The following is a 24,101-nucleotide window of genomic DNA, read 5'->3' as shown; positions in this document are numbered from 1 at the left end:
CGCCACCACTTCCCAGCCCATTTTATTTTAAAATTTATTCTTATAAGAATGCAGGAGGACTTTGTGATCCTCCTGCATCAGCTTCTGGGAATTGCTGTAGCTGGGTTCTCGGAGGACAGAAATTTGAGAAGCAAGGCGCGGGGTCAGACAGGTGGGCAGGGCGGAGGTGAAGGAAAACAGCGAGGCTGGCGTGTCGCCCCTCAAGGCGGGTTTGTCACCCACACTCCCCGCAGCGGTGGGCCAGAGTCCGAGCCTCTGCTTCATCCACTCCTGCTCCCGGCTTATCGTCTGGGGAGTAAACGGTTGGTTGAATATTCCTTAGAGACACACAAGCGCTTTAGGGTGTCTTGCGTTGAGTGACCCCGGTTGTCACCGCAGACCTCAGTAGGGGTGCGGAGGTCGCGGCTGTTCCTTTGGGAAGCTTTGCTGGGATAGCGGCGGCGCGCGCAGGCGAGCACGGTCGCCATCTGCTGTCAGCAGCCGGGCACCGCAGGCTTCCAGAGCCGAGAAAGGGGCTGGGGGTGGGTGAGGAGTGGGGCGGGCTGGGGGTGGGTGAGGAGTGGGGCGGGCTGGGGTGGGTGAGAAGTGGGGCGGGCTGGGGTGGGTGAGAAGTGGGGCGGGCTGGGGTGGGTGAGGAGTGTGGGAGTGGGCTGGGGGTGGGTGAGGAGTGGGGCGGGCTGGGGTGGGTGAGGAGTGGGGCGGGCTGGGGTGGGTGAGGAGTGGGGCGGGCTGGGGTGGGTGAGGAGTGTGGGAGTGGGCTGGGGGTGGGTGAGGAGTGGGGCGGGCTGGGGTGGGTGAGGAGTGGGGCGGGCTGAGGTGGGTGAGGAGTGGGGCGGGCTGGGGTGGGTGAGGAGTGTGGGAGTGGGCTGGGGGTGGGTGAGGAGTGGGGCGGGCTGGGGGTGGGTGAGAAGTGGGGCGGGCTGGGGTGGGTGAGAAGTGGGGCGGGCTGGGGTGGGTGAGAAGTGGGGCGGGCTGGGGTGGGTGAGGAGTGTGGGAGTGGGCTGGGGGTGGGTGAGGAGTGGGGCGGGCTGAGGGTGGGTGAGGAGTGGGGCGGGCTGAGGTGGGTGAGAAGTGTGGGAGTGGGCTGGGGGTGGGTGAGGAGTGGGGCGGGCTGAGGGTGGGTGAGGAGTGGGGCGGGCTGAGGTGGGTGAGAAGTGTGGGAGTGGGCTGGGGGTGGGTGAGGAGTGGGGCGGGCTGAGGGTGGGTGAGGAGTGGGGCGGGCTGAGGGTGGGTGAGGAGTGGGGCGGGCTGAGGTGGGTGAGGAGTGGGGCGGGCTGGGGTGGGTGAGGAGTGGGGCGGGCTGGGGGTGGGTAGCTGTGGGAGTGGGCTGGGGGTGGGGCGGAGAAGGTGGGGGAGGGATGGGGCTCTGATTGTAGGGCTTGCAGAGACTTCACCTGTCTTTCAAGTACTAGAAACAGAGAGGTAGGGGAATCTGTGAGTCTGAGGCCAACCTGGGCTACAGAGTGAGACTCTGTCTCAAACAAAATTAAAATGAAGAAACAAAGTGAAAGAGAGAGAGAGAGAGAGAGAGAGACAGAGAGAGAGAGACAGAGAGAGAGAGACAGAGAGAGAAAGAGAGAGAGACAGAGAGAGAGAGGCAGAGAGAGAGAGAGAGACAGAATGTTGAAAGCGATTGAAAGAGAGAGAATGTTGAAAGCGATTGAAAGAAATACCACTCAGGAGGAATACGGTCTTGCGTTCCAGGGCCCGCAGCACTGCACCTGAGCGTGTGCACAGCATGCAGTACCTGCGGAGGCCGGGAGGGGGCGTCGGCTGCCCAGGACTGGAGTCAGGCGGTCCTGAGCCCGCGGGGTCCTCTGCGGGGGTAGCAGACCGCTAGCTGCGGAGCATCTCTCCGGCCTCATCAGTCTATTTGAGTACACGGGTGGGTGGACAGCTGCAGAGAACACGATGGACGTCAGAATCAGCACCTGCGGGGCTCGGGACCCCACTTGCCCGACCTGGGAATCGAACTGTGGCTCTCAGGCTTGGCTGCGAGCATCCCCACCGCCGAGCCCTCTAGCCCAGCTAGTGGACCTGGTCATTGGTGACCGGAGCATCCGGGCATCCAGGAAAGACCCGCTGTACGGTGTCAAAGCTAAGCCCCGCCCGCCAGCGCATTTTGACAGCGGCACTATCCAATCGCTTTTGAGTAGAGGCGGGCACTGGGGGCTCCGGGATCGGCCAGTGGAGGACTGAGCGGTCCAGCCCGCCTGCTATAGTTACCAATTCCGTGGTGGACTTCCTGTTCTGGGGAGAAAACCGGGACAGGATCCTGAGATTGGCTGGAACTGGATGTTGGGGCGACTGAAAGGTGTTCGGAAATGCAATATGGTGCTCTGTCGTCACGGTCTTAGTCGCTTTCGCAACCAGGCTCTTGACCCAAAGTCATCCTCCTCTGACTGAGGTGCCAGAGCCCCTAATGCGCGGTGGTAGTCACCGGCTGCGGATTTGGTTGTAAATGGTGGCGCACGCCTTTAATCCCAGCACTTGGGAGGCAGAGGCAGGCGGATTTCTGTGAGTTCGAGACCAGCCTGGTCTACAAGAGCTAGTTCCAGGACAGGCTTCAAAGCCACAGAGAAACCCTGACTCGAAAAACCAAAAAAAAAAAAAAAAAAAGAAAAGAAAAGAAAAAAAAAGTCGTTTGAGTGCTCGGGAGGTCGTGACTTTGGATCAGGGTGCGGGGTACAGCGTCCTTGCAGGGCAAAATGTATGGGTCCCCACAGAGCCACAAAAACATTGAAAAATAAAAGCCTGCAGTAGGGCTCAGTGGACTAAGGTGTTTGCCGTCTAGCGTGATGAACTGAGTTCAAGTCCTGGGACCCACGTGGTGGAAGGAGAGCCTGTCCTAGAACTCACAGTGTAGACCAGGCTGGCCTCGAACTCAGAAAGCCACCTCCCGAAGGTTGCGATTAAAGGCGTGCGCCACCACGCCCGGCTTGGAGTAATATTTTCTTTGCCTCATCATTTCCCCCCCTCCCTCAACAGAGCCGCAATGAAGTCCGGGGAAGGATGTGTATTAGTGGTTTATCACTGGTGAGTCTCTGGATTTCGGGGAGTCAACCGTGGTCCAGGCAAGTGACTTACGCGAACGTGGAGACCAAAGTAACCCTGGCTATCCGTCCTCTGGAGCCCCTTTCCACCACTGACCGAACCCCACCGCTGTATCCTTGAGGCCGAGTGGCAACTGACTGCGTGGGTCCACGTTATTCGTTTCTGGGTTTGGTGATCGAACCCAGAGTGTCGCACTGCGGGACAGTGTCTCTCCCACTGGCTCTCCCCTGCTCACTTGAGGTTTAAGTAACCCTAAAAGTCAGGTCGTCCGTGCTGTGGTCTGCGGGCATTGGAAGTGTCCCTCTGTGTGGCCTGGACTGTCCTCAAACCCTAATCCTCCTGCCTCCACCTCCTGCGTGCCGCGGTGAGAGGCCTATGGAAATGCTTGGTGCATCATAGGAACCCTGCCTTGTCCAATCCCTTCATGGCCATATCTGAGTGGGAAACAGTCGGGAAGGGGACGCCGAGTGGCCACCAGACTGGCTCAGTTGCAATGATCAGGAGCCAGCAAAGGGCTGCCAATCAAGCTGCAGGGGCGGGGCAAGGGAGGATTGGTTTAGGAGCTGAGTGCAGCATCTGTCAGTCAGGTCCCGAAGGGCGGATTCTAGGAGAGCCACCCAATCACAACACAGTCTAGTTGGAGGATCATGTGATTTGTCCAATCAGAGCCCGGAGGCGGGGCGTCGCGGCTGCAGCTATCAATCGCTTCACAAACCGCTAAACTGACCCAGGCCTCGCGGAGGATGATGAGTGGACCGCTGGAGGGGACGCCACGGGCACCGTGGCCAGGAATCGGCTCTGAGGCCACTGTGTGGGACAAAGGGATTGGGAAACTGGGCTTAACCCTCCCGAAACGCGGCAAAATCGAATGTGTGCAGAGCATCCCAGCAGTAGCAATTCTGAGGCAGTGGGATTGCCACAAGTTCAAAGTCAGTCTGGGCCACAAGAATAAATTACTAGAAAGAACTGGGCTTCGGGAACAGGGCACTTTGACCATAGGGACAGGCCACGGAAGCGAATCCACAAAGGGAGTGGTGAGGGGAACCGACAAAAGTTGAGAATGTTTTAAGCTCACACGCCTGGTTAAAAAGACTTCTCTTCGGGGTGGGCGGTGGCGGTGCACGCCTTTAATAACCAGAACTCGGGAGGCAGAGGCAGGGGAAACTCCGTGAGTTCAAGGCCAGCCTGGTCTACAATAGCTAGTTCCAGGACAGACCCCAGAGCTACAGAGAAACTCTGTCTCAAAAAACAAAAACAAAAAAAAAAAAACAAAAAAAAAACAAAAAAAAAGTTCTCTTGTATGGGAAGGGTTACCTAGGGCTAGGAGAGGCTGCAGCTCACACTGTGACCTGCCACCAGCCTGTTTTCACGAGGAGCCTCGGGTGACCGAAACCATCAGTTGAGTGACCACTGAACAACCTGGTCTAGGTGAACACTGGAGACAAGTGGTCCAGACTCACAGGGGAGTGAATGTGGACTTGGCGGAGACTGACCTTGTCCTGGGTCCGCTATAGAAGGAAGGAATGGGGCACCGTTCATCTGCTTGTGGGAGGTCACTTCCAGGTCAAGAGGGTGCAGGACTTCCCTTAGACCCCTGTTGTACTGAGCACAGTAGTGCATCCCATGCTTCAGCACTAGCAGAAGGTGCTCTACCCCTGACCACGCCCCCAGCCCCCACAGTGAGGGATTCTAGGCGGGGCTCCACCCTGTTTAGGCTTGGGGGTTTCTCTGTGTGGCCCTGGCTGTCCTGGAACTAGCTCTTGTAGACCAGGCCTCGAACTCACAGAGATCCGCCCACCTCTGCCTCCTGAGTGCTAGGATTAAAGGCGTGCGCCACCACCGCCCGGCCCTCCCTTTCTTTAAAACATTATTTATTTTTACTTTATGTGCATTGGTGTTGTGCCTGCATGTATATATAAGGGAACCAGACTCACAGGAACTGGAGTTACAAACAGCTGTGAGTGGTCATGTGGGTGCTGGGGATTGAACCTGAGTCCTCTTGAAGAGCAGTCGGTGATCTTAATCGCTGAGCCATCTCTCCAGCCCACAGTGCCCCCTTTCTTAATGCGGCCTAACTTGTCTTCTGGGCCAGGGCCAGTGATCCCTCTCAGATCCGCCTCTGTATCAGGGACTGAACTCGGGTCCTCGTGTCCGACTCCCCAGGCCCAACACTTGATTTCCCTTCATCTGCAGTCATAAGTTTTGTCTGTGGGCACTCTAGCAATGTGAGGGAGGTCCTTTATGCCCACGCCTCCCCTCCTCCTCCCCTTTCCTTTCCTCTGTCCCCTCCCTCCTCTCCCCTCCGCATCTTCTCTACTCCTCATTCTTTGTAGTGGAGATAGAGCCGAGGACCTCACTCTAACTAGGCAAGGACTCTCCCAACAAGCCGCGCTGGGCCCCCTCACTGCCCGGGGCGCCTTTTCCTGTGGCAGGAGAAGAGGGAGGTCTGGTTTTCCTCGTTTTGTCATTTCTTGGTCAGGCTGGTCTTGGAGCTGTTTCAGATCCTCAGGGTCTAGGTGAAGACAGTGGCACCACCCAGCGTGGGCTGAGCCCTCCTGTACTGATCACTGATTGAGAAAATACCTTACAGCTGGATCTCATGGAGGTTTTCCTCAGCTGAGTCCTCTGATGACTTTAGCTTGCGTCAAGTTGATACAAAACCAGCCAGTGAATGCCTTACTTAACACTTGATGGATTCAAAATGTAATCCCAGGAGGCCTGGGCAATGGGCATGGTGGCATTTCCCTTTAATCCCAGCACTCGGGAGGCAGAGGCAGATGGATCTCTGCAAGTTCGAGGCCAGCCTGGTCTACAGAGTGAGTTTCAGGCAAGGCAGGGCTATGTAGAGAGACCCTGTCTCAGAACACAAGCAGGAGGCTGAAATAGCTCAGTTAGGAGAGGGTTAGACTAAACATTTAGGGGTCCCTGGTTCGGTCCTTGCTTTCAGCAATGAGGATCTATCTTTTGTTTTGTTTTCTCTAATAAAATTACTTCTGCAGGGGCTGGAGAGATGGCTCAGCGGTTAAGAGCATTGCCCGCTCTTCCAAAGGTCCTGAGTTCAATTCCCAGCAACCACATGGTGGCTCACAACCATCTGTGATGAGATCTGGTGCCCTCTTCTGGCCTGCAGACATACACACAAACAGAATATTGTATACATACTAAATAAATATTAAAAAAAAGAAAAGCCACAATGTTTAAAAAAATTACTTCTGTATGCACTATCTTCCTTTAAGCTGGGTGGTGGTGGCGCATGCCTTTAATCCCAGCACTCGGGAGGCAGAGACAGGTGGATCTCTGTGAGTTCAAGGCCAGCCTGGTCTACAGAGAGAGTTCCAGGACAGGCTCCAAAGTTACAGAGAAACCGTGTCTCGAAAAACCAAACCAAACCGACCAAACAAACAAACAAAAACTGCAAACAAACTATCTATGTGTCTGCGAAGACTGAACTCAGGCCAGCCTTCACTGTAGGTGCCTTACCCACTACGCTGTCTTCTCCAGCCAATACAAGTGTTTTTTTTTAAATAATGCAAATATGTATGCACAGAGTATTTTCTGTTTTTGTTTTGTTTTGTTTTTTGAAGACAGGGTTTCTTTGTGTAGCCCTGGCTGGCCTGGAACTCACTCTGTAGCCCAGGCTGGCCTCTGACTCATGAAGATCCACCTGCCTCTGCCTCCTGAGCGCTGGGATTAAAGGTACCACCTGGCTTTGCCTCTCTGTTTTTAAAAAGTAGATACCAAGGTAGACAGTGCTGCAAGAGTATCTAGTCTGTGACAGAGACTCACCACCAGGCGCCTATCAGCAGGCTGTGGGAGGAAGTAGCCCACACCTGCTCTTCTGGAGCTCAGGAAGACGGGGGGGGGGGGGGGGGGGGGGGGGGGGGGGGGGGGGGGGGGGGGGGGGGGGGGGTGGTGGTGGTGGTGGTGGTGGTGGTGGTGGTGGTGGTGGTGGTGGTGGTGGTGGTGGTGGTGGTGGTGGTGGTGGTGGTGGTGGTGGTGGTGGTGGTGGTGGTGGTGGTGGTGGAATCAGAGTCGAAGGTCACATAGCGAAGCAAGACACTGTTTATTTTGTTAATTTCTCTGTTTTGTTTTTGAGACAGGGTTTCTCTGAGTAGCCCTGGTTGTCCTGAAACTCATTCTGTAGTCCAGGCTGGCCCTGGACAGAGAACTGTTTGCCTCTGCCTCGCGAGTGCTGGGATTAATGGCACAAGCCGGGCACAAGACATGATCTTAAACTAAACTTCGAATATGACTTGTTGTTAGCTGTTCTCATTTTGAATGGCAGTCCTTTGGTGGACAGACTCCGTGAAGATGACGGTGGCTCCAGGCTGAGGGTCCTGCTGTGTCCTGAAGTGTTCCAACTGGAGGCAGAGCCAGGGAAGGTGCGAGGCCCAGGAAAGCCTCCGAGAGCCAGAAAGAGCCTTTCAGCACACTTGTAGCATCCCTGTGAGGGCCGTGGGAGAGCCTGCTGTTGTCGCTGTGCCAACAATGGGAGACTTCTGAGAAAACCAGACAGACTCCCAGTGGGACAAAGGTTCTGGAATGTACAAACTGTGCAACTGTTTTCTCCTGTTCCTCCTCCTTTAAGGGACATATGAGAAGTCGCAGAGGAGAGAAAGTCATGCATGTGACACGTGTGGGAAGGCCTTCAGCTTCTACTCTTATCTTAAACAACACGTGGACACACACCGGGCAATGACCGATGCGTGTAAGGACTGTGGGAAAGCCTTCAGATCCCCTTCCTGCAGATCACACGAGGCTGCGCACTGGAGAGCGGCTCCACGAGTGTAAAGAGTGCGGGAAAGCCCTTAGCTGTCACTCATCTTTCCGAACCACATGGCACACAGCGGAGAGAAGCCACACGTTTGTCAGCACCGTGACAAAGCCTTCTCTCACTACTCAGCCCTCAGAGAACATACAAGGTCACACAGTAAGGAGAAGCCCTAAGAATGCAAGAAGTGTGGCAGAGCCTTCCCGTATCCCGCATCCTGGAAGACGCACTCGAGGACACGTGCCTGTGTGAGGAGTGTGGGAGAACCTTCAGCTGCCAGGCCTGCTTCCAGACGCACCTGAAGTTGCACAGTGGGGTGAAACCACACACCTGTGCACAGTGCGGGAGTGCCTTTGGGTTGTCGGTACCCCTCCATATCCACGTGAGGACGCACACTGGGGGGAGCCCTATGAGTGCCAGCAGTGTGGGAAAGCCTTCGTGTCTGTCCCTTCCTTCCGAGGACACGTGGAAATTCATGCTAGACAGGACCTTTGAAGGGCCACTGATGGGGTGTGGCCCTGTGGTAGGGTGTGGGACAAGCATAGCCCAGGGTCTTGGGCTCAGCCCAAGAACACCACGGGTGTGAAAAATGTCTTCTGGTGAGTGGAGAAAAAGCACACGGGGAAGAAACCTCCTTTACTTGGAGAGTCCAGGAAGATGGCTGTGTCGCTTCACTTCTCCTCCTCCTTCTTTTTTTTTTGGGGGGGGGGGCAGGGTTTCTCTGTGTATCTTTGGCTGTCCTGGAGTTCACTTTGTAGACCAGGCTGGCCTCGAACTCACTGAGGTCCTCCTACCTCTGCCTCCCAAGTACTGGGATTAAAGGCGTGTACCACCACCGTCCGACCCCTCATCTGTTTTCTTTATGAGACCTCAGAGGAGGCAGACATCCTCACAAGCTCCCTGAGGGAGGATCGCACTATGTTGCCTGAGAGATACTCAATCAAGCTTTAAATGACCCCTGACCTCCATCTCCCACGTGTGCACAAAACGCACCTGGCCTCTAGTTCTAAAAACAAAACAAAAAGATGTATTTTCTTTTTCGTTATGTGTGTGTGTTTAGGTTTGTGCAGGTAGGTATTTTGTCTTTGGAGGCCAGAGGGTCAGATCCCATGGATGTGAGCCACCCAGTGTGGCTGCTGGGAATAGTCTAGGTCCCTCTGGGCCATCTTTCCAGCTCCTCTCTTTGATTATTAATATGGCATTACCTTCATTTTCTTTTCTTCCTTCATTTAGGGGTGCTGGGGATCAAATCCAGGCCCTCTCACTTATCTAGATGAGCACTCTGCAAGCAATCTCAGTCCAAACCCAGCCCTGGTCTGGTTTTGCAGGTGACTCAACCATACTAGAGAGTCATAGGCCTTAATTTCTTGTTATGTTTCTGATAAAATTTCATAAACATCTGGTTTTGTACCATGTCAGTATTTATTTTGGATTTTGTTCTGTAAGTAGATTTTTGTGTGTATTGCTGAAGACAAACTTTTTTTTAATTATTTATTTTTATTTTGTGTGCATTGGTGTTTCCCTTGTATGTGTGTCTGTGCGAGGGTGCCAGATCTTAGAGTTACAGACAGTTGTGAGTTGTCATGTGGATGTTGGGAATTGAACCATGGTCCTCTAGGAGAACAGGCAATGTTTTTAACCAGTGTGCCATCTCTCCAGCCCCAAAGACAAACTTTTTGCTTGTTTTTTTTTCGTGACGGGATTTCTCTATATCCCTGGCTGTCTTTGGGCTCACTCTGTAGACCAGGCTGGCCTCAAACTCATAGAGATCCTCCTGCCTCTGCCTCCCATGTGCTGAGATTAAGGGTGTGCGCCACCACCACTAGGCTGCCTATGCTTCATGCATCGCATGCAGCTGAGCTGCACAGCATCTGTTCAAGTATTCACATAACTGCAAACTCTCAGATGTGCTGCTGTAGACCCCTCCCTGGGGTCACACTGCTCATGAGCACAGAGGACCTTCATCAATATCTAGGGTGGCTCTGACCGGATGGTGCCCTTGATACTAGTATCTGATTGGACAGATGTCTGGTCCTGTCTCCAAGGATGCTGGAGCCTCTCACTGAAACCAGGGCCCATCCAGTTCCCTTGATTAACAGCATACTCTTGTGTGTGTGTGTGCACATGAAGACCAGAGGTCAGCATTAGGTGCTTTGTTCTTTTGTTCTCCACTTTTTGTGTGTCTGCACGCTCACACGTGTGTGCATTGAGTGGGGGTGCACTTGTGCATGCATGGAGGCCAGAAAAGGATGTTGGTGTCCGCTCACACTCAGCCTTATTCCTTTGACACATGGGCTTTCTCTGCTCTTCAAGCTGAGTTGGCAGCCAGCAAGCCCCAGCAATCCTCCGGTCTCCATCCCCGCAGCACTGGGGTTGCAGACAGTTGAGAGTTCTCTGTTGAGGTCTGGACTCCATTTTTTTTATTGGATTATGTGATATTTTGGTGTCCAGTTTCTTGAGTTCTTTGTATATTTTGGAGATCAGACCTCTGATGTGGGGTTAGTGAAGATCTTTTCCCATTCTGTAGGCTGTTGTTTTGTCTTGTTGACCGTGTTCTTTGCTTTATAAAAGCTTTTCAGTTTCAGGAGGTCCCATTTAGTAATTGTTTCTCTCAGTGTCTGTGCTGCTGGGGTTCTATTTAGGAAGTGGTTCCCTGTGCCAATGTGTTCAAGTGTACTTCCCACTTTCTCTTCTATAAGGTTCAGTGTGGCTGGCCTTATGTTGAGGTCTTTGATCCATTTGGACTTGAGTTTTGTGCATGGAGATAGATATGGGTCTATTTTCATTCATCTACATGTTGATATCCAGTTATGCCAGCACCACTTGTTAAATATGCTTTCTGTTTCCATTTGATATTTTTTGCTTCTTTATTAAAGACCAGGTGTTCAAAGGTGTGTGGATTGATATTCGGGTCTTCGGTTCCATTGGTCCTCCTGTCTGTTTTTATGCCAGTACCAGGCTGTTTTCAGCACTGTAGCTCTGTAGTAGAGTTTGCAGTCAGGGATTGTGATGCCTCCAGAAGTTCCTTTATTGAACGGGATTGTTTTGGCTATCCTGGGTTTTTTGCTTTTCCATATGAAGTTGAGTACCGTTCTTTCGAGGTCTGTGAAGAATTTTGCTGGGCATTGCGTTGAATCTGTGGGATAAGATTTCTAAGCTGCGCTGTGTGCTCGAGTCATCCTCCCCATGGGCACTGTCTCACCCTCTCCTTTTGCATAGTCCTTGATCGGCGCCAGCTGGTTATCCAGCAGGTGGGTTGCCCTCCTCGCAGGGTCACTACGCCCCCCTCAGGCGCCGTCTTCACAGTGGCCTCTTCTTTCACAGGGCGCTGCTCCGCCCTTCCTCGGACTTTCATTCTTCATCTCTACTGCTTGTTGGCGTTGTTCTTTTTCAGGCTTTCCAGCAGAGAATCCACTTTTTGTTTTATCTGAGTCAGCTCCTTCTAAAAAAAAAAAAGTATTTGTTTCTTTTACAGAAAACCTGGGTTAAGATTTCAGCATCACATGGTGGCTTAAACTCCAGTTCCAGGGGATTGATGCCCTCTTCTGACCTCTGATCTCTGTTGGTACTGCATACACATGGTGCTTAGACAGGCTTTTTTTGGGGGGGGGGGACAGGGTTTCTCTGTAGCTTTGAAGCCTGTCTTTAAAGAACTTGCTCCATAGACCAGGTTGGCCTCAGGCTAACCTTTTTTTTTTTTTTATTTTCGAGACAGGGTTTCTCCGTAGCTTTTTGGTTCCTGTCCTGGAACTAGCTCTTCTAGACCAGGCTGACCTTAAACTCACAGAGATCTGCCTGTCTCTGCCTCCTGAGTGCCAGGATTTAAAGGTGTGTGCTACCACCTGCCGGCTGCATTACATGCTTTTAAACACTGTCTTAGGGTTTCTTTTTTCTTTTCTTTTCTTCTTTCTTTCTTTCTTTCTTTCTTTCTTTCTTTCTTTCTTTCTTTCTTTCTTTCTTTCTTTCTTTCTTTCTTTATTATGTATACAGTGTTCTGCCTGCACACCAGAAAAAGGCATCAGCTCTTATAGATGGTTGTGAGCCATCATGTGTTTGCTGGGAATTGAACTCAGTACCTCTGGAAGAGCAGTCAGTGCTCTTAACCTCTGAGCCATTTCTCCAGCCCTATCTTAGGGTTTCTATTTCTGTAAAGAGATGCCATAGCCACGGCGACTCTTATGAAGAAAAGTATCTGATTGAGGTAGTGGCTCACAGTTTCAGCGGTTCAGTCTGTTATCATCATGGTGGGGCATTGCAGTGTGCAGGCAGACAACAGGAAGTGGTCTGAGATACTGGGTGGTGTCTTGAACATAGATGAGACCTCAAAGTCCATCCCCACCGTGACACACTTCTTCCAGCAAGACCACAACCTACTCCAATAAGGCCACACCTCCTAATAGTGCCTCTCCTTTTGGGGACCATTTTCTTCCAAACCACCACAAACACCTATACACATAAAAATAATAATCTTTTTAAAGTCCACGATTCATGTTTTAGACTCAAGGCAATTTATTACCTGTGAGTATTATTACAAATCAAGCTACCCATTTGCAACAGACATTGGCACAGAAAAAATATTCCTATTCCAGGAGGGAGCAATGGGGTCACAGTCAAGAATAATCAGACCAAAAAAGAGAGGAACCCAGCAGGATACCCCCCACCCTATAACTGCATGTCTGCCATCTGGAACTTGGCCAGAATCATCTGGGCTACAAAAAGGTCAGGTGATCTATGGTGGGTTGAATGAGAATAGCTTCCATAGGTTTTGTTTGAATGCTTAGTAAGTTAGTGCAACTGTTTGGGAAGGATTGTGGGTGTGGCCTTTCTGGAGGGTCTTGCTGGTGGTGTGGCCATGATGCCTGAGGGGTGTGGCTTTCTGGGGGGTGTCCCTGGGCTGGGCCCCCACAGCAGGCCCAGCGTCTCTCTGCCTGCTGTCTGTGTATCAGCATGTGAGGGACTCAGCTACTGCCCCAGTGTCCATCTCCTGCGTGATCATCACGGACTAATTCTCTGAAGCTGTACACCAGCCCGTTAAATACCTCCTTTTATAAGAGCTGCTGTGGTCATGGTGTCTCCTCACAGCAGTGGAACATTGGCTGTGATATGGTCCCACCGCCTCCAGTTTTGTTGCCTGCAGTGTACTTGGTCCAGTCTGTGGACCAGCACTGTTTTGTGTTTGTTGATTTCCTGGCATCTCGAGTGTGGAGCCTGCTCTGATGCAGTGATCCGCGTGCCCTGAATCTGGAAACAGCTTTCCTTGACAGTTGGTTTTGCAGGAAACCTTCCAGAAGTTTCAGTCAGGTCCTCTCCTCTCAGGAGAATGAGTCTTTCTCTTTCCCACTGGCCAGCTCCCAAATAAGCACACGGATACTTATATTAATTATGAAAGCTCGGCCTATGGTTTAGGCGTATTCCTAACTAGCTCTAATAAATTAATCCATTAATCCTATGTTCTGTCAAGTGGCTTGCTACCTTATCACTTCATACTGCCCACGCTGCGTCCTCTGTGGCTGGCTGGTGATTCTGCCTTTTTCTTCCCAGAGTTCCCTCTGCCCCGAAGCTCACCTATCTCTCCTGCCTAGCTATGACTGTTGAGCTTTTTATTACACCAGTCACAGCAATATACCTTCACACTGTACAAACATCCCTCAGGAGGCCTTTCCCAGTGTCCTAATCAAGAGGGTGCAAGGGACATTTCCCTTAAACTCCAGTGAGTGGATGAGAGTGCAGGGCTGCCTGTCCAGCTCCACAGGAGTGCACAGGTGGTGCACACTCCAGCCTGGAGAGGAGACAGGAGAATCAGCAGTCCTAGGTCATCCTGGTCTGCACAGTAAGTTTGGGGCCAGTCTGGGCTTCACGAGGCCGTGTCTGAGGTTATTGTTGGATTCTTTTTCTATCTCTCTCTACTTTAGTTCTTTGAGTTGGGATCTCACAATGAAACTAGGTCCCCTGCCAACCCTTTCAAGGCAGGAATTTAAGGCAGATGGCCATACCACATGCAGTTTACGTACATTCTGGATGTGTGAAGGCTTTTGCTCGTGAGGTAAGGTCTTTAACTGCTGAGTGTCTCCTATTTGTTTGAATGTTTGTGTGTTTTTGTTTAGTTAGATGGTTAAGTCAGTTTTGCTTGCTTTGGGTGGATGGTATGTTAGCTGGGGGTGCATGTGGCTGGGGTGGATGGTATGTTAGCTGGGGGTGCATGTGGCTGGGGTGGATGGTATGTTAGCTGGGGGTGCATGTGGCTGGCATGCAATGAAGGGCAGGGAACAACTATGGAACTGGCTCTTTCCTTCCAGGGGTTGCGGAATAGTATTTTAAGCTGTGTAGCTTTTTACACTGCATTTGTTTAACTCTAAGAAACTGTGATTCTTTGCCTGTCTAAAACACCTGATGGTCTAATAAGACCTTGAAACAGTGCCAAGCTGGGCACAGTAGCTGGGTTGACCAACCAGATGCCTAAGAACTGCTGGGACAAGGCTCAGTGTAAGCGTGAGGACCTGAGTTCAAATCCCCAGAACCCATATAAAAAATGGCAGGCTTTACCAGGGCATGGTGGGTCACACCTTTGATCTCTGTGAGTTCCAGGCCAGCCAGGGATGCATGGCAAGACCCTGTCTCAAAAGAATCTGTATGAGGGGCAGGGCACTGGAGAGACAGCCCAGTGATCAGAATATCAGCTGCTCTCACAGAGGACCTGCGTTCAAGTCCACATGGTAGCTCACAACCATCCAGTTTCCAGGGATCTGATGTCCTCTGTAGTCACCAGGCAGCCACGTAGGATCAGACAAAACCCACACACTAAATAAAAAAGCCAGGCATGCCCTGGTAACCGCAGTACCAGGAAGGTGGAGCCAAGGCTTGAGGGTCAGCCTAGCCTAAAGAGGGGCTCAGTGAGAACCTCTCTCAAAAACCAAGTGAAGGATGGTGTCTGTAGCGAGGGAGGGCACAGAGCAGTCTGATCCACGCATCTGGCCATGTTGGGGGGAATGACTAAAATAACCAAATGGAATGTTTTGGGACAGGTTTCACACAGCCTGGGCTGGCTGGGGATTCCAACACATTCAGGCAAATAAAGAAGACCAGGCGCTGGGGGGGAAGGCTTGGCTGGGCGGTCCATTCCTGGAAGCCATATGGTAGGAGGAGAGAACCAACTCCTTTAAGCTGTCCTGATCTCCACCCATGAACCTACACACTATACACACAGACACATGTGTGTATGCACGAGTACACATAAACACACATGTGCACACATAAAGAAGAACTGAAAGGAATTGTGTTTATTGCATGGGGGCTTCTGGAAGCCTGGGGCCCTTAGCATAGATGGGCCCCTTGTCCCTCCTATGCATAGATGGGTCAAGGTGGGGGTGGAGTGTGTGGGTGCCACTCTGGGCACATCCTGAGTCACAAGGGGGTGTGGCCAGTGGAGAGGCGGGTGAACCCCAGCCCTGGGACATAGCCTCCTCCATCCGTGGCAGGGAATCCGGACAAGAGACACAGTGAGACCTGGAAGGAGCTGTGCTGGGATCCCTGCTACTGTGCTGGCTGCGGGGCGAAGGGTACCAGCTCCAGGCCAGCCTGGGCTACAGCAATGAGTTCAAGAGCAGCCTGAGTGACTTAGGGAGCCCAGGTCTCAAAGAAAAATCTGAAAAGGCGTGGTACGGTATGTGCAAGCCTGGGTGTGGTCCCCAGCATATAAAGAAAGAAAACAAAACAGAAAAATCCCAACATGTGTGGTTCCTACAAGCACCTCTCTGGTCCCATGCCCTCGGGTCAGCTGGGGACAGCCTCGGTCTTCACCCTTTTGGGGGGCCTCCGGGATACAGGGCTGTCAGGATCTGGCTTATACACAGCGTGCACTGAGCCGTTGAGATGCACAGGGGGCTCAGCCTTGGGTGCAGCAGGGCGCGGCAGGGGCGGCAGGGCCTTGTCCAGCACGCAGGGTCCCTCCCAGGTGGGGATCTCCAGGCCCAGATGCTTCATGAGTTTGCTCATCACCTCGTCCACGTAGCCATGGATGCGCAGGTCGGCCTGGCGGTCCTGTCGGGGTGACGGATGGTCAGGCCGGGGCAGAGGACACTGCAGGGGATATGGGGTCACAGGGCAGGGCACTGGCACATACGTGTTTTGTAGGCTGCAGATTGACAATGACCAGACGACCTCCCCGGCGCTTAGTGGCAAGGGGCAGGTTCCCACTGGGGCGGATCTGCAGCGAGGTGCCCAGGGTGACTGACAGGTCTGCGGTCCTGGGAGCAGGAAGCAGTGAGGGCCTGGGGCGTGGTCATGGTGGGGCCCCGCCTAGAATCCTATCCTCCATAAATGGCTGCGGGCATGGTCAGGGTGGGATTCGCCCCGCCCCCGCCCCATCCCCAGTGAGAAGCTGGCTCTGTGCCATGGGCTCGTTGTATCTCCCCTCCCCACTACAGAAACTCTGAAAATAAGGAACCAAACAAACCTAATCTTCCGGTGTCCCAGGTTCTCCTCTGCATCTATCCTGCCCAGGGGTGTGGGTGATGCAGGCGCCACCTCTGCTGTCCCCACCCATTCCCACCCAGGGAGCGCAGGGTCACACCTGCTGGCCTCGTCAGCGAGCATCAGGTCCCGGTCAGGCAGCGAGTCCTCCCAGTCCAGAATGGTGTCCCTCAGCTCCCCCCTGTGGCAGGTCAGGGAAGGGAGTCAGGGCCTTCACCTCCAGACAGGAGCAGGCTCAAAGAAAGTCACTCACCTACAAGCCCGAAGTCCCCGCGCCTTGGCCACCGTGCAGAGCCGGCCTGTGGCCTTGAGGCCCATGGTGCCCACGACTGTGTCTCTCACGTATTGCCTGGGCAGGGAGGAAGGAGGAGATGTGCCCTTTTTGGTGCTCTTTCGAGTATCCGGGGGTGGTGTAACCAGTGTATTGGGGTACAGGTTCAACCCCTGAGCTACACAGCAGGACTGAGGGACAGGCAGAAAGATGGCTCAGTCTGGAAAGGGCTTGCCATGCAGACAGGAAGCCCTGAATCTATGTGAGAAAGAGGGCTCCTGGAGCAGACTTAACTCTCCAATGCTACGGAGGCTGAGACGGGGATCCCAGGAGTTCGCTGGCTACTCAGCCAAACCAGTGAGTTCTGGAAGACTCTGCCTCAGAACACAAGGAGAGGCACTGAGTTAAGACACCTGATGCCGGCTTCTGGCACCCATACACCGGGAGCGAGTGGGAGGGAGGCAGCTAAGCCCAACGTGATGGCTCACACGCGGGATCTTGGCGCCCAGGAGGCTGAGGCAGGAGGAAGGCAGATTCCAGGCTAACCTGGACAACTTAGGGAGGTCCCCTTTGAAAAAGAGCCCCTGGAGAAGGTCCGGGGGCTGAGGCTCAGGGGCATGGCTTATGCCTAACGCCCCGGGGCTCTTGGGTAAAGCCATGCAATTGCCCAGCTAGAGCCACAGCAGGCTGGAGCAGGGGGAGCCCCTCATTTCCAAGGGCACGGTTTGTACCACCCTGTTCTGTAGTTCCTTGCTTGGGGGACGCGAAGGTACGCTTGCCTTCTTCTGGTTCGTCTGTTTTTATCTGACTGTCCCTGGGAACAGGGACATCTCCCAGCCTTCTGTAGGGGCATTTTAGGTTTTAGGATCCCTTATCTGGCTGAGGGGGTGGAGGTGGAGGGAACGACCTGGGGGTGCCCCATCCAGGGAGAGCCTGGCAAAGCTTCACCCCGCCCCCCACAGGTGACACTCACATCTTACACTTGGGACATTCTTCTACGAACATGTTTCCGTGGAGCTCAGCCAGCTTGTCTCTGCGGAAGAGAAAGTGAGTTCGGAGCCTTCCTAAATCCTGAGGCTTGGGTCAGCTGTTCAGCCTGCCCCCTCCTCCAGGAAGCCTTCCTGAGCTGCTCATCCACAAGACCAGGGACTTCTCACGTCTAGGGAGGATGCCCCAGCCTGTGCCAGTCAGAGGAACTGTCACAGGCAGAGCTGACCTTCTCTCTGCAAACACACAAATACCTTCTCCCCACTACAAAAATCTGTTGGCCAACTGTATGTGGTGGCCCACGTCTTTTAACCGCAGCACTTGGAAGGCAGAGAGAGGTGGAATTCTGTGATATCAAGGCCAGCCTGGTCTACAGAGTAAGTTCCAGGACAGCCAGCGCTAGACAGAAAAATCCTGTCTCGAAAAATGGTTAAAAAGAAAAAGAAAATCTGTTGGCCTTAGAGTGCCCGCCTAGAGTCCCCCAGTGAGGAGCTGGGGGCGTGGCCAGGCAGAGAGCCCTGCCTAGAATCCCCCAGTGATCAAGTGCTGGCCGGCTTTGGGCTCTGAGCTCTTCCGCTCTTCGCCTTTTTCCATCGCCAGTAAAATGCCTGTGAGCTCGGGCACCCGGGTTCCCGGAGGAGAAAGAGGTGCAGCTGAGCCCCGCGCCCCCTGGCCTGCTTCCACCTGACCTGGGGAAGCCGGAGCGTACGTGCAGCCCGTCCACGTTCTGGCTGACCAGGAAGCTGAGGAAGCCCCTGCGTTCCAGCTGCACCAGGGCCATGTGGGTCTTCGAGGGCCGGGCACTCTCGAAGGTGGTGTCAAACTTGGGGGCCAGGCCACGTTCCTCCATGGTCCACACGCCGTGGGGGCCTCTGAGGACAGCGAGCAGAGGGAGGAGGACAAAATTCATTTTTCAGCCCACGGACGACTCCTGTTAGTCAGTCCATGCTGGTGATGCTGGGGTCCCAGTGGTCCCCAGTCCTGCTCTTGGGTTGCCTAGGACTCTCTCGGGGAGAGGCGGGCAACCTGGCGGACAAGGGCTCTGTGGAGTGGGAAAGACCTAGGGGTAAGCAAAGGCATGGAAGTTCATTGGGGTTGAGGTCCTGTTTCCCAGAATGCTTTGCTGTGGTCACGGTGATCTTATAAACCCCAAAGGGTGGGTGGCGACGCAAAGGGTACATTTTCCAGCATCCCTTGCAGCTACTACATCATCTGGGTATGTTCTGTGTATTGGGCATGTGAAGTGTTCGCTGGGCCTTCCAGAGACCTAGGGGAACGGAAAGGTCACTCTCCCACTTCACCTCGGTCCCAGAGGTATCAGCAAGAGCCCTGCCTCAGTTTCCCCTCCTTGCTCACGGACCTGAAGTCGGGGATGCCAGAGGCGGTGCTGATGCCGGCGCCCGTGTGGAAAACCACGCTGGAGGACTGCCACATCAGCCTTGCCAGCTCCCATACCTTCCGCTCCAGCTCCTCTGGGGGGTCGAAGATCTGTGGGGTCAGAGGGCATGCAACACGTGACTCCCGTGGGTGGGCTTCCTGCGGTCGGTGCTGTCACTCTCCCCCGCCCGTGGCCTTTGCACGCGCTGCGGGCACCCACTCCCCTTCCCTGACACCCCGTGACGTCACCTCTGACCCCTGACCTCAGATAACCCCTGTCTCTCCTACATCAAGATGCCATCGGATCTGTCTACAGGCTCCACGAACACAAGCCGGGCGTGACCCCAGCACTCGGGAGGCAGAGGCCGGGGGATCTCTGTGAGTTCGCGGCCAGCCTGGGCGCGAAGAGAGGCTCCTCTCCCCCTACCCTCGGGGTCGCGAGGCCAGCCCGGCTGACGCGGGTGCCCCGGACTGGGTGCCGGCTTCCGGTCCCGTGGACCCCAGTCTCCCGACAGGCGCACCCGGTCGCTTCTCCGCCACGCTCGCCCCTTCGCGGAACCGGGTACCTCGGTGTCCCCCAGGACGCGCGGGGGGCGTCACTTCCCGCTCCCTCCTTGCAGGGAAGTCCCCCCCATTGTCTAGATCCCGTGCTTCTCGCTGCTCGCGCAATGCCCCACTGCGCCGCGCCGCCCCCATCTGGGGTCATTTGGCGAGCCGGACACCGCGGCCCTCACCTCGGGCAGCCCACACTTGCCCTTATCCGCGTACGGCGACAGCCCGGCTGCATAGTTCACCGACATCCTCGTCGGCACAGCAGCACGGGAACAATAAAGTTTCCCTTGTTGAGGTGGCTTCCGCCGGAAGTGGGGAAGGGACGGCTCAGGAAGAGGAGCTGCCTCTAGAGGTCGGAAGGCGTTCTTTCAAGGCGCATGCGCTGTGCTGATGCCGCGGCCGCCATCTTTAGTGCTGGCAGAGACTACCTGGCCGACTGATGAGCGTTCGCCCAGTCTGGCTGGGCCAGTTCTGGACCAGAAAGTTGTTGCGGCCGCTCGCAGGAGCCGAGGCAGGAGGATTGCGAGTCCCAGGCCAGTCTGGCTGTGTAGAGAGACCCTGTTTCTAAAAAGAGACACAACCATCAACAAAATCCATTAAAATAGGCTTTTGCTCAGTGGGCAGAGCCCAGTCCCTGGTGCCTAGAGCCGGTGCGGGCTTCATGACACCATAGGGCAGCTCTTGGGTCTCTGCTGTGTGACTGTCAGCCCGTGTCTGCCTCTCTCTGGGCCACAGGATAGGATGAATGGGAACTTGGGTTCTTGGGCCCAGTAAAGACCCCCAGGACTACCTGCCAACATTTTCTCGGCTTTGTTTCTGGGGTGCATCTCCCGGGATAGCACAGAGTTTCAGGGTCAGGTCCCCAGAACGGAGTGAGTACACAGAGGTGCCCAGAGATGCCGAGAGATGGAGAAGGGGATATTGGGGGCACAAGGACCCCCTATGATCCCCCGTCCCTTGGTCATCTATGCAGTAGGAGCCACCATCCTGACCCTTGTTGGTGGTCACAGACAGTACCAAAGCGTGGTGATGATGACTGGGGACCCGGTGACGGGCAGCACGTAACTACAGGAACCTCCTGATCCCCGTGGGGACACCCAAGGAAGGCTTCCCGGCGGCGGGAGCGCATAGGCTGGAGGTAGAGGCGGTCCTCCGGGCTGCCCACCTGAGCAGGCTGGCCAACAACAGCTCACCTCGGCTCATCCGGTCCTCCTGGGAGGGTGCTCCCCCCCCCCCAACCTGATCGGGTATCACCCTGACTCCGCTGCTGGCAGCTCGTACCTGGAGTGGGTAACCAGAGAGGCTGCGGTGGACGCAGGGCTCTGGCCTGGAGTCGCCTAAGGTAGGGGGATGAGGCTGGGGGAGGCCAGGGCAGACGCTGCCTTGGGTCCCAAGGAAGGGGAGGCTTGGGTCCTGGTGCTGCCCCGCGGGGGACTGCCTGCGACACCCTGAACACATGCACTTACGCACTTGTGATAGGTGCATGCGTCCCACCCGACAGCTGCGGCCCTGGATCAGTGCGCAGCCTCCACCCTGAACCGTTGTGGGGACCCACAGGCCACTGGACCTGTGCTGCCGTCACCTCTTCTAGAAGGGAGACCCCTAAATCCACAGACCTTCCCTGCCCCCATCCCGCGATTCCCTCCTGACTGGCAACCTGTGGACAACTCTCCTGGGTGTCCTGTTACTCACCCTTGGATGTGATTGAACTCTATAGTTGGGGGGTGAGAGTGAACCGTCACACTGAGAGTAGAGGGGGTAGGAAGGATGGACGGATGGGTGTGTGGGTGGATGGATGGGTGGGTGTGTGTGTAGATGGGCAGATGGATGGATGGGTGTGTGGATAGGTGGATGGACGGACGGACGGGTCGATGGGTAGATGGATGGATGGACAGACTGACGGGTGGGTGGATGGGTGGATGGATGGGTGGATGGACGGACGGACGGGTCGATGGGTAGATGGATGGATGGACAGACTGACGGGTGGGTGGATGGATGGATGGGTGTGTGGATAGGTGGATGGACGAACGGACGGGTCGATGGGTAGATGGATGGATGGACAGACTGACGGGTGGGTGGATGGGTGGATGGATGGGTGGATGGGTGGGTGGGTGGGTGGGTGGATGGATGGGTGGGTGGGTGGGTGGATGGGTGGATGGATGGGTGGGTGGATGGGTGGATGGGTCTACCCTGAATAGACCCTGTTTACCAAGAGTATTGGCAAGTGTGACTGGCTTTCCTACAAGGGACTGAGAGTCCAGTGTCTCCTCCTTTTTACCCCTAGTAAAAAGCCTGTCACTGGGCAAACCTGGAAGAAGCCTGGTGGCTGCTCCTTGCTTAGAAGCCGGGTTAGAGGCAGAGGAAGTGACCTAGTTGTGGAGAATGCAGGACATTCCACTTGGGGAGGTAGAGTTCATTCTGTCCAGGAGACAGAACACTGATGAGCACATAGGGTTTTATGACTAGGTCTACAGAGAAGCGGGGAGGGTTCTTAACATCAGTGGCTGATGCAGAAGGACAGGATGGTGGTGTGAGCTGATGCAGTACAGGACGGTGGTGTGAGCTGATGCACAGGACGGTGGTGTGAGCTGATGCACAGGACGGTGGTGTGAGCTGATGCACAGGATGGTGGTGTGAGCTGATGCAGAAGCACAGGATGGTGGTGTGAGCTGATGCACAGGACGGTGGTGTGAGCTGATGCACAGGACGGTGGTGTGAGCTGATGCACAGGACGGTGGTGTGAGCAGAAGCACAGGATGGTGGTGTGAGCAGAAGCACAGGACGGTGGTGTGAGCTGATGCAGAAGCACAGGATGGTGGTGTGAGCTGATGCAGAAGCACAGGATGGTGGTGTGAGCTGATGAAGCACAGGATGGTGGTGTGAGCTGATGCACAGGATGGTGGTGTGAGCAGAAGCACAGGATGGTGGTGTGAGCTGATGCAGAAGCACAGGATGGTGGTGTGAGCTGATGCACAGGATGGTGGTGTGAGCAGAAGCACAGGATGGTGGTGTGAGCTGATGCAGAAGCACAGCCTCTGAGCCAGGGAGGAATTATCTCCTCTTTTTACAGTTGAGGACAGTTCCCTCAGAGAGGGCAAGTACCCTGCCCAGGGACACACAGCAGAGAGGGTAGCAGATCTGCCCATGCAGGGGCTGGCAGTGCAAGAGGAAGACAGAGGCTGGGCTGTGCAGGGTGCTGTGGCCCCAGCCAACACCCTCCCTTACTCCATCCCCCTCTTCCCCAGAGACAGGACAAGAGCCCCTAACTGGTATGATGAAGACCCTTCGGGCAAGGTTCAAGAAGACAGAGGTGAGTCCACCCGCCTGGGGGAGGGAGGGCATGAACCCTGTCTAATCTCCTGCTTGAACCGCCACAGTAGCTCAGAACCCAGGGCTCTGCCTTCAGGCCTCCCTACCTCCTCCCCATGAGCCCAGAGCAGCTTCATGGACCAGTGTTGTTTTTCTACTAGCCAAATGCTACCCTTCACATGGGTCCACTGACTCCTCTGATGGCCCCACTCTGGCCTCCCCCAGAGATGGAAGCAGGACCTTTGTGCCTGTTAGCAAGGTGTCAGCGAGGTACCTCCAACTCTCTCCACCTGTTTTCATTTGAACCCCTGAATTCAGTGACTCCGCAGGGATTTCCAGGTGCTCTGCGCAGTCAGCCCCTGTCTCACCCTCACACGGATTCTTCAAGGAATGAACTTATGTTGTCTGCATTTCAGAGATGAAGGGAGGCTCAGAGAGGCTCAAAGTCACACAGCTCTAAAGGGTCCTGCCTCCTGTAGGGGCCAGGCATCTGTGGGTGTGACCTGCATGGGGAAATGGAGATGGAAGGGTTTGTTCAGAGAGAGAGGGGGGGGGAGGGAGAGAAGGAGGGAGGGAGGAGAGAGAGAGAGAGAGAGAGAGAGAGAGAGAGAGAGAGAGAGAGAGAGAGAGAAGCTTTCCTACACAGCTACACAGGCTGGACTGGCCCCTGATATCTTCTGCTTGGCCCCTCATTTCCTCCGATACATTTTTCACAGAAACCCTGGAAATCACAGCCAGTTGGAAACCCAGTTACTGCAAAAGCCAAGTAAAGGGCTGACAAGATGGCTCAGAGGGGAAAGGTGTTGCAGCCAAAGCGTTTCCTGTGTCCTGCACAGCTGTGTGGGCACCGCATGTGTGCAGTACCCGTGGAGGCCAGAAGGGGTCGTCGGGTCCCCTGGCGCTGGAGTCGCTGGTGGTTGTGAGCCCAGCGTGGTCCTCTGCAGGGGCAGCCCTTGCGCTGACCTCTCCTGAGTTTGATTCCCAGAACCCACTGGGGGAAGGAGGAAAAGGACTCCTCAAAGTTGCCCTCTGACCTCTGTCGTCATGCACCGGCTCGCGCACCCACATAAATATAAATTTTAAATTAAAGGAAAAAATAGTTTTTGAAAAGCTGAATTAGGGCAGCGGTGATGGTGCACGCCTTTAATCCCAGCACTCGGGAGACAGAGGCAGGCGGATCTCTGAGTTCGAGGCCAGCCTGGATTACAGAGTGAGTTCCAGGACAGCCTGGACTACACCTAGAAACCCTGTTTGGGAAAAAGATCTATCTATTTAAAAGCTGAATTATTTCAAAATCTTGCAGCCCACCCC

At 54.6% G+C, this 24,101-nt stretch overlaps 1 protein-coding gene and 1 long non-coding RNA gene across 11 annotated transcripts; one reads left to right on the top strand and one right to left on the bottom strand.

Annotated features, from left to right (window-relative positions):
* Positions 1-15,081: 15,081 nt before the first annotated feature.
* Sirt6 (sirtuin 6) lies at positions 15,082-19,802 on the bottom strand. Of its 10 annotated transcripts, none has more exons than XM_075975294.1 (9): positions 19,684-19,802; positions 18,913-19,040; positions 18,242-18,424; positions 17,539-17,598; positions 16,548-16,643; positions 16,395-16,475; positions 16,278-16,316; positions 15,945-16,068; positions 15,082-15,862 (listed from the first exon to the last, which is right to left on the bottom strand). In XM_075975294.1, the coding sequence occupies exons 1-9, from the start codon at positions 19,714-19,716 to the stop codon at positions 15,596-15,598; spliced, it is 1,011 nt and encodes a 336-aa protein (XP_075831409.1). In that variant the 5' UTR covers positions 19,717-19,802; the 3' UTR covers positions 15,082-15,595. The 10 variants fall into 10 exon arrangements, with proteins under 10 accessions (XP_075831409.1, XP_075831408.1, XP_075831405.1 ...); XM_075975293.1 differs by having other exon boundaries at positions 19,664-19,776; XM_075975290.1 differs by lacking the exon at positions 19,684-19,802 and adding an exon at positions 19,357-19,635.
* A 576-nt stretch (positions 19,803-20,378) lies between these two features.
* Positions 20,379-23,939, top strand: LOC142851550 (uncharacterized). Its single transcript, XR_012910840.1, has 3 exons — positions 20,379-20,823; positions 22,727-22,791; positions 23,507-23,939. It is a non-coding gene; the product is annotated as an uncharacterized LOC142851550 (long non-coding RNA).
* The last annotated feature ends 162 nt before the right edge of the window (positions 23,940-24,101 follow it).

The sequence above is a fragment of the Microtus pennsylvanicus genome, chromosome 6 (assembly GCF_037038515.1).
Source record: "Microtus pennsylvanicus isolate mMicPen1 chromosome 6, mMicPen1.hap1, whole genome shotgun sequence".
NCBI classification, from domain to species: Eukaryota; Metazoa; Chordata; class Mammalia; order Rodentia; family Cricetidae; genus Microtus; species Microtus pennsylvanicus.
The sequence above is the reverse complement of the archived record's forward strand: the minus strand, read 5'-3'. Positions and strand labels throughout refer to the sequence as shown.

What these genes read in the sequence shown, in the direction of transcription:
- Sirt6 (XM_075975290.1), bottom strand. Translation starts at nt 19,635, where the DNA reads ATGACCCCAGATGGGGGCGGCGCGGCGCAGTGGGGCATTGCGCGAGCA. An exon ending in TCTGGCATCCCCGACTTCAG is followed by an intron (nt 18,425 to 18,912) that starts GTCCGTGAGCAA and finishes CGCTGTCCTCAG; the next exon opens with AGGCCCCCACGGCGTGTGGA. An exon ending in CTGGGACACCGGAAGATTAG is followed by an intron (nt 16,069 to 16,277) that starts GTTTGTTTGGTT and finishes TCCTGCTCCCAG; the next exon opens with GACCGCAGACCTGTCAGTCA.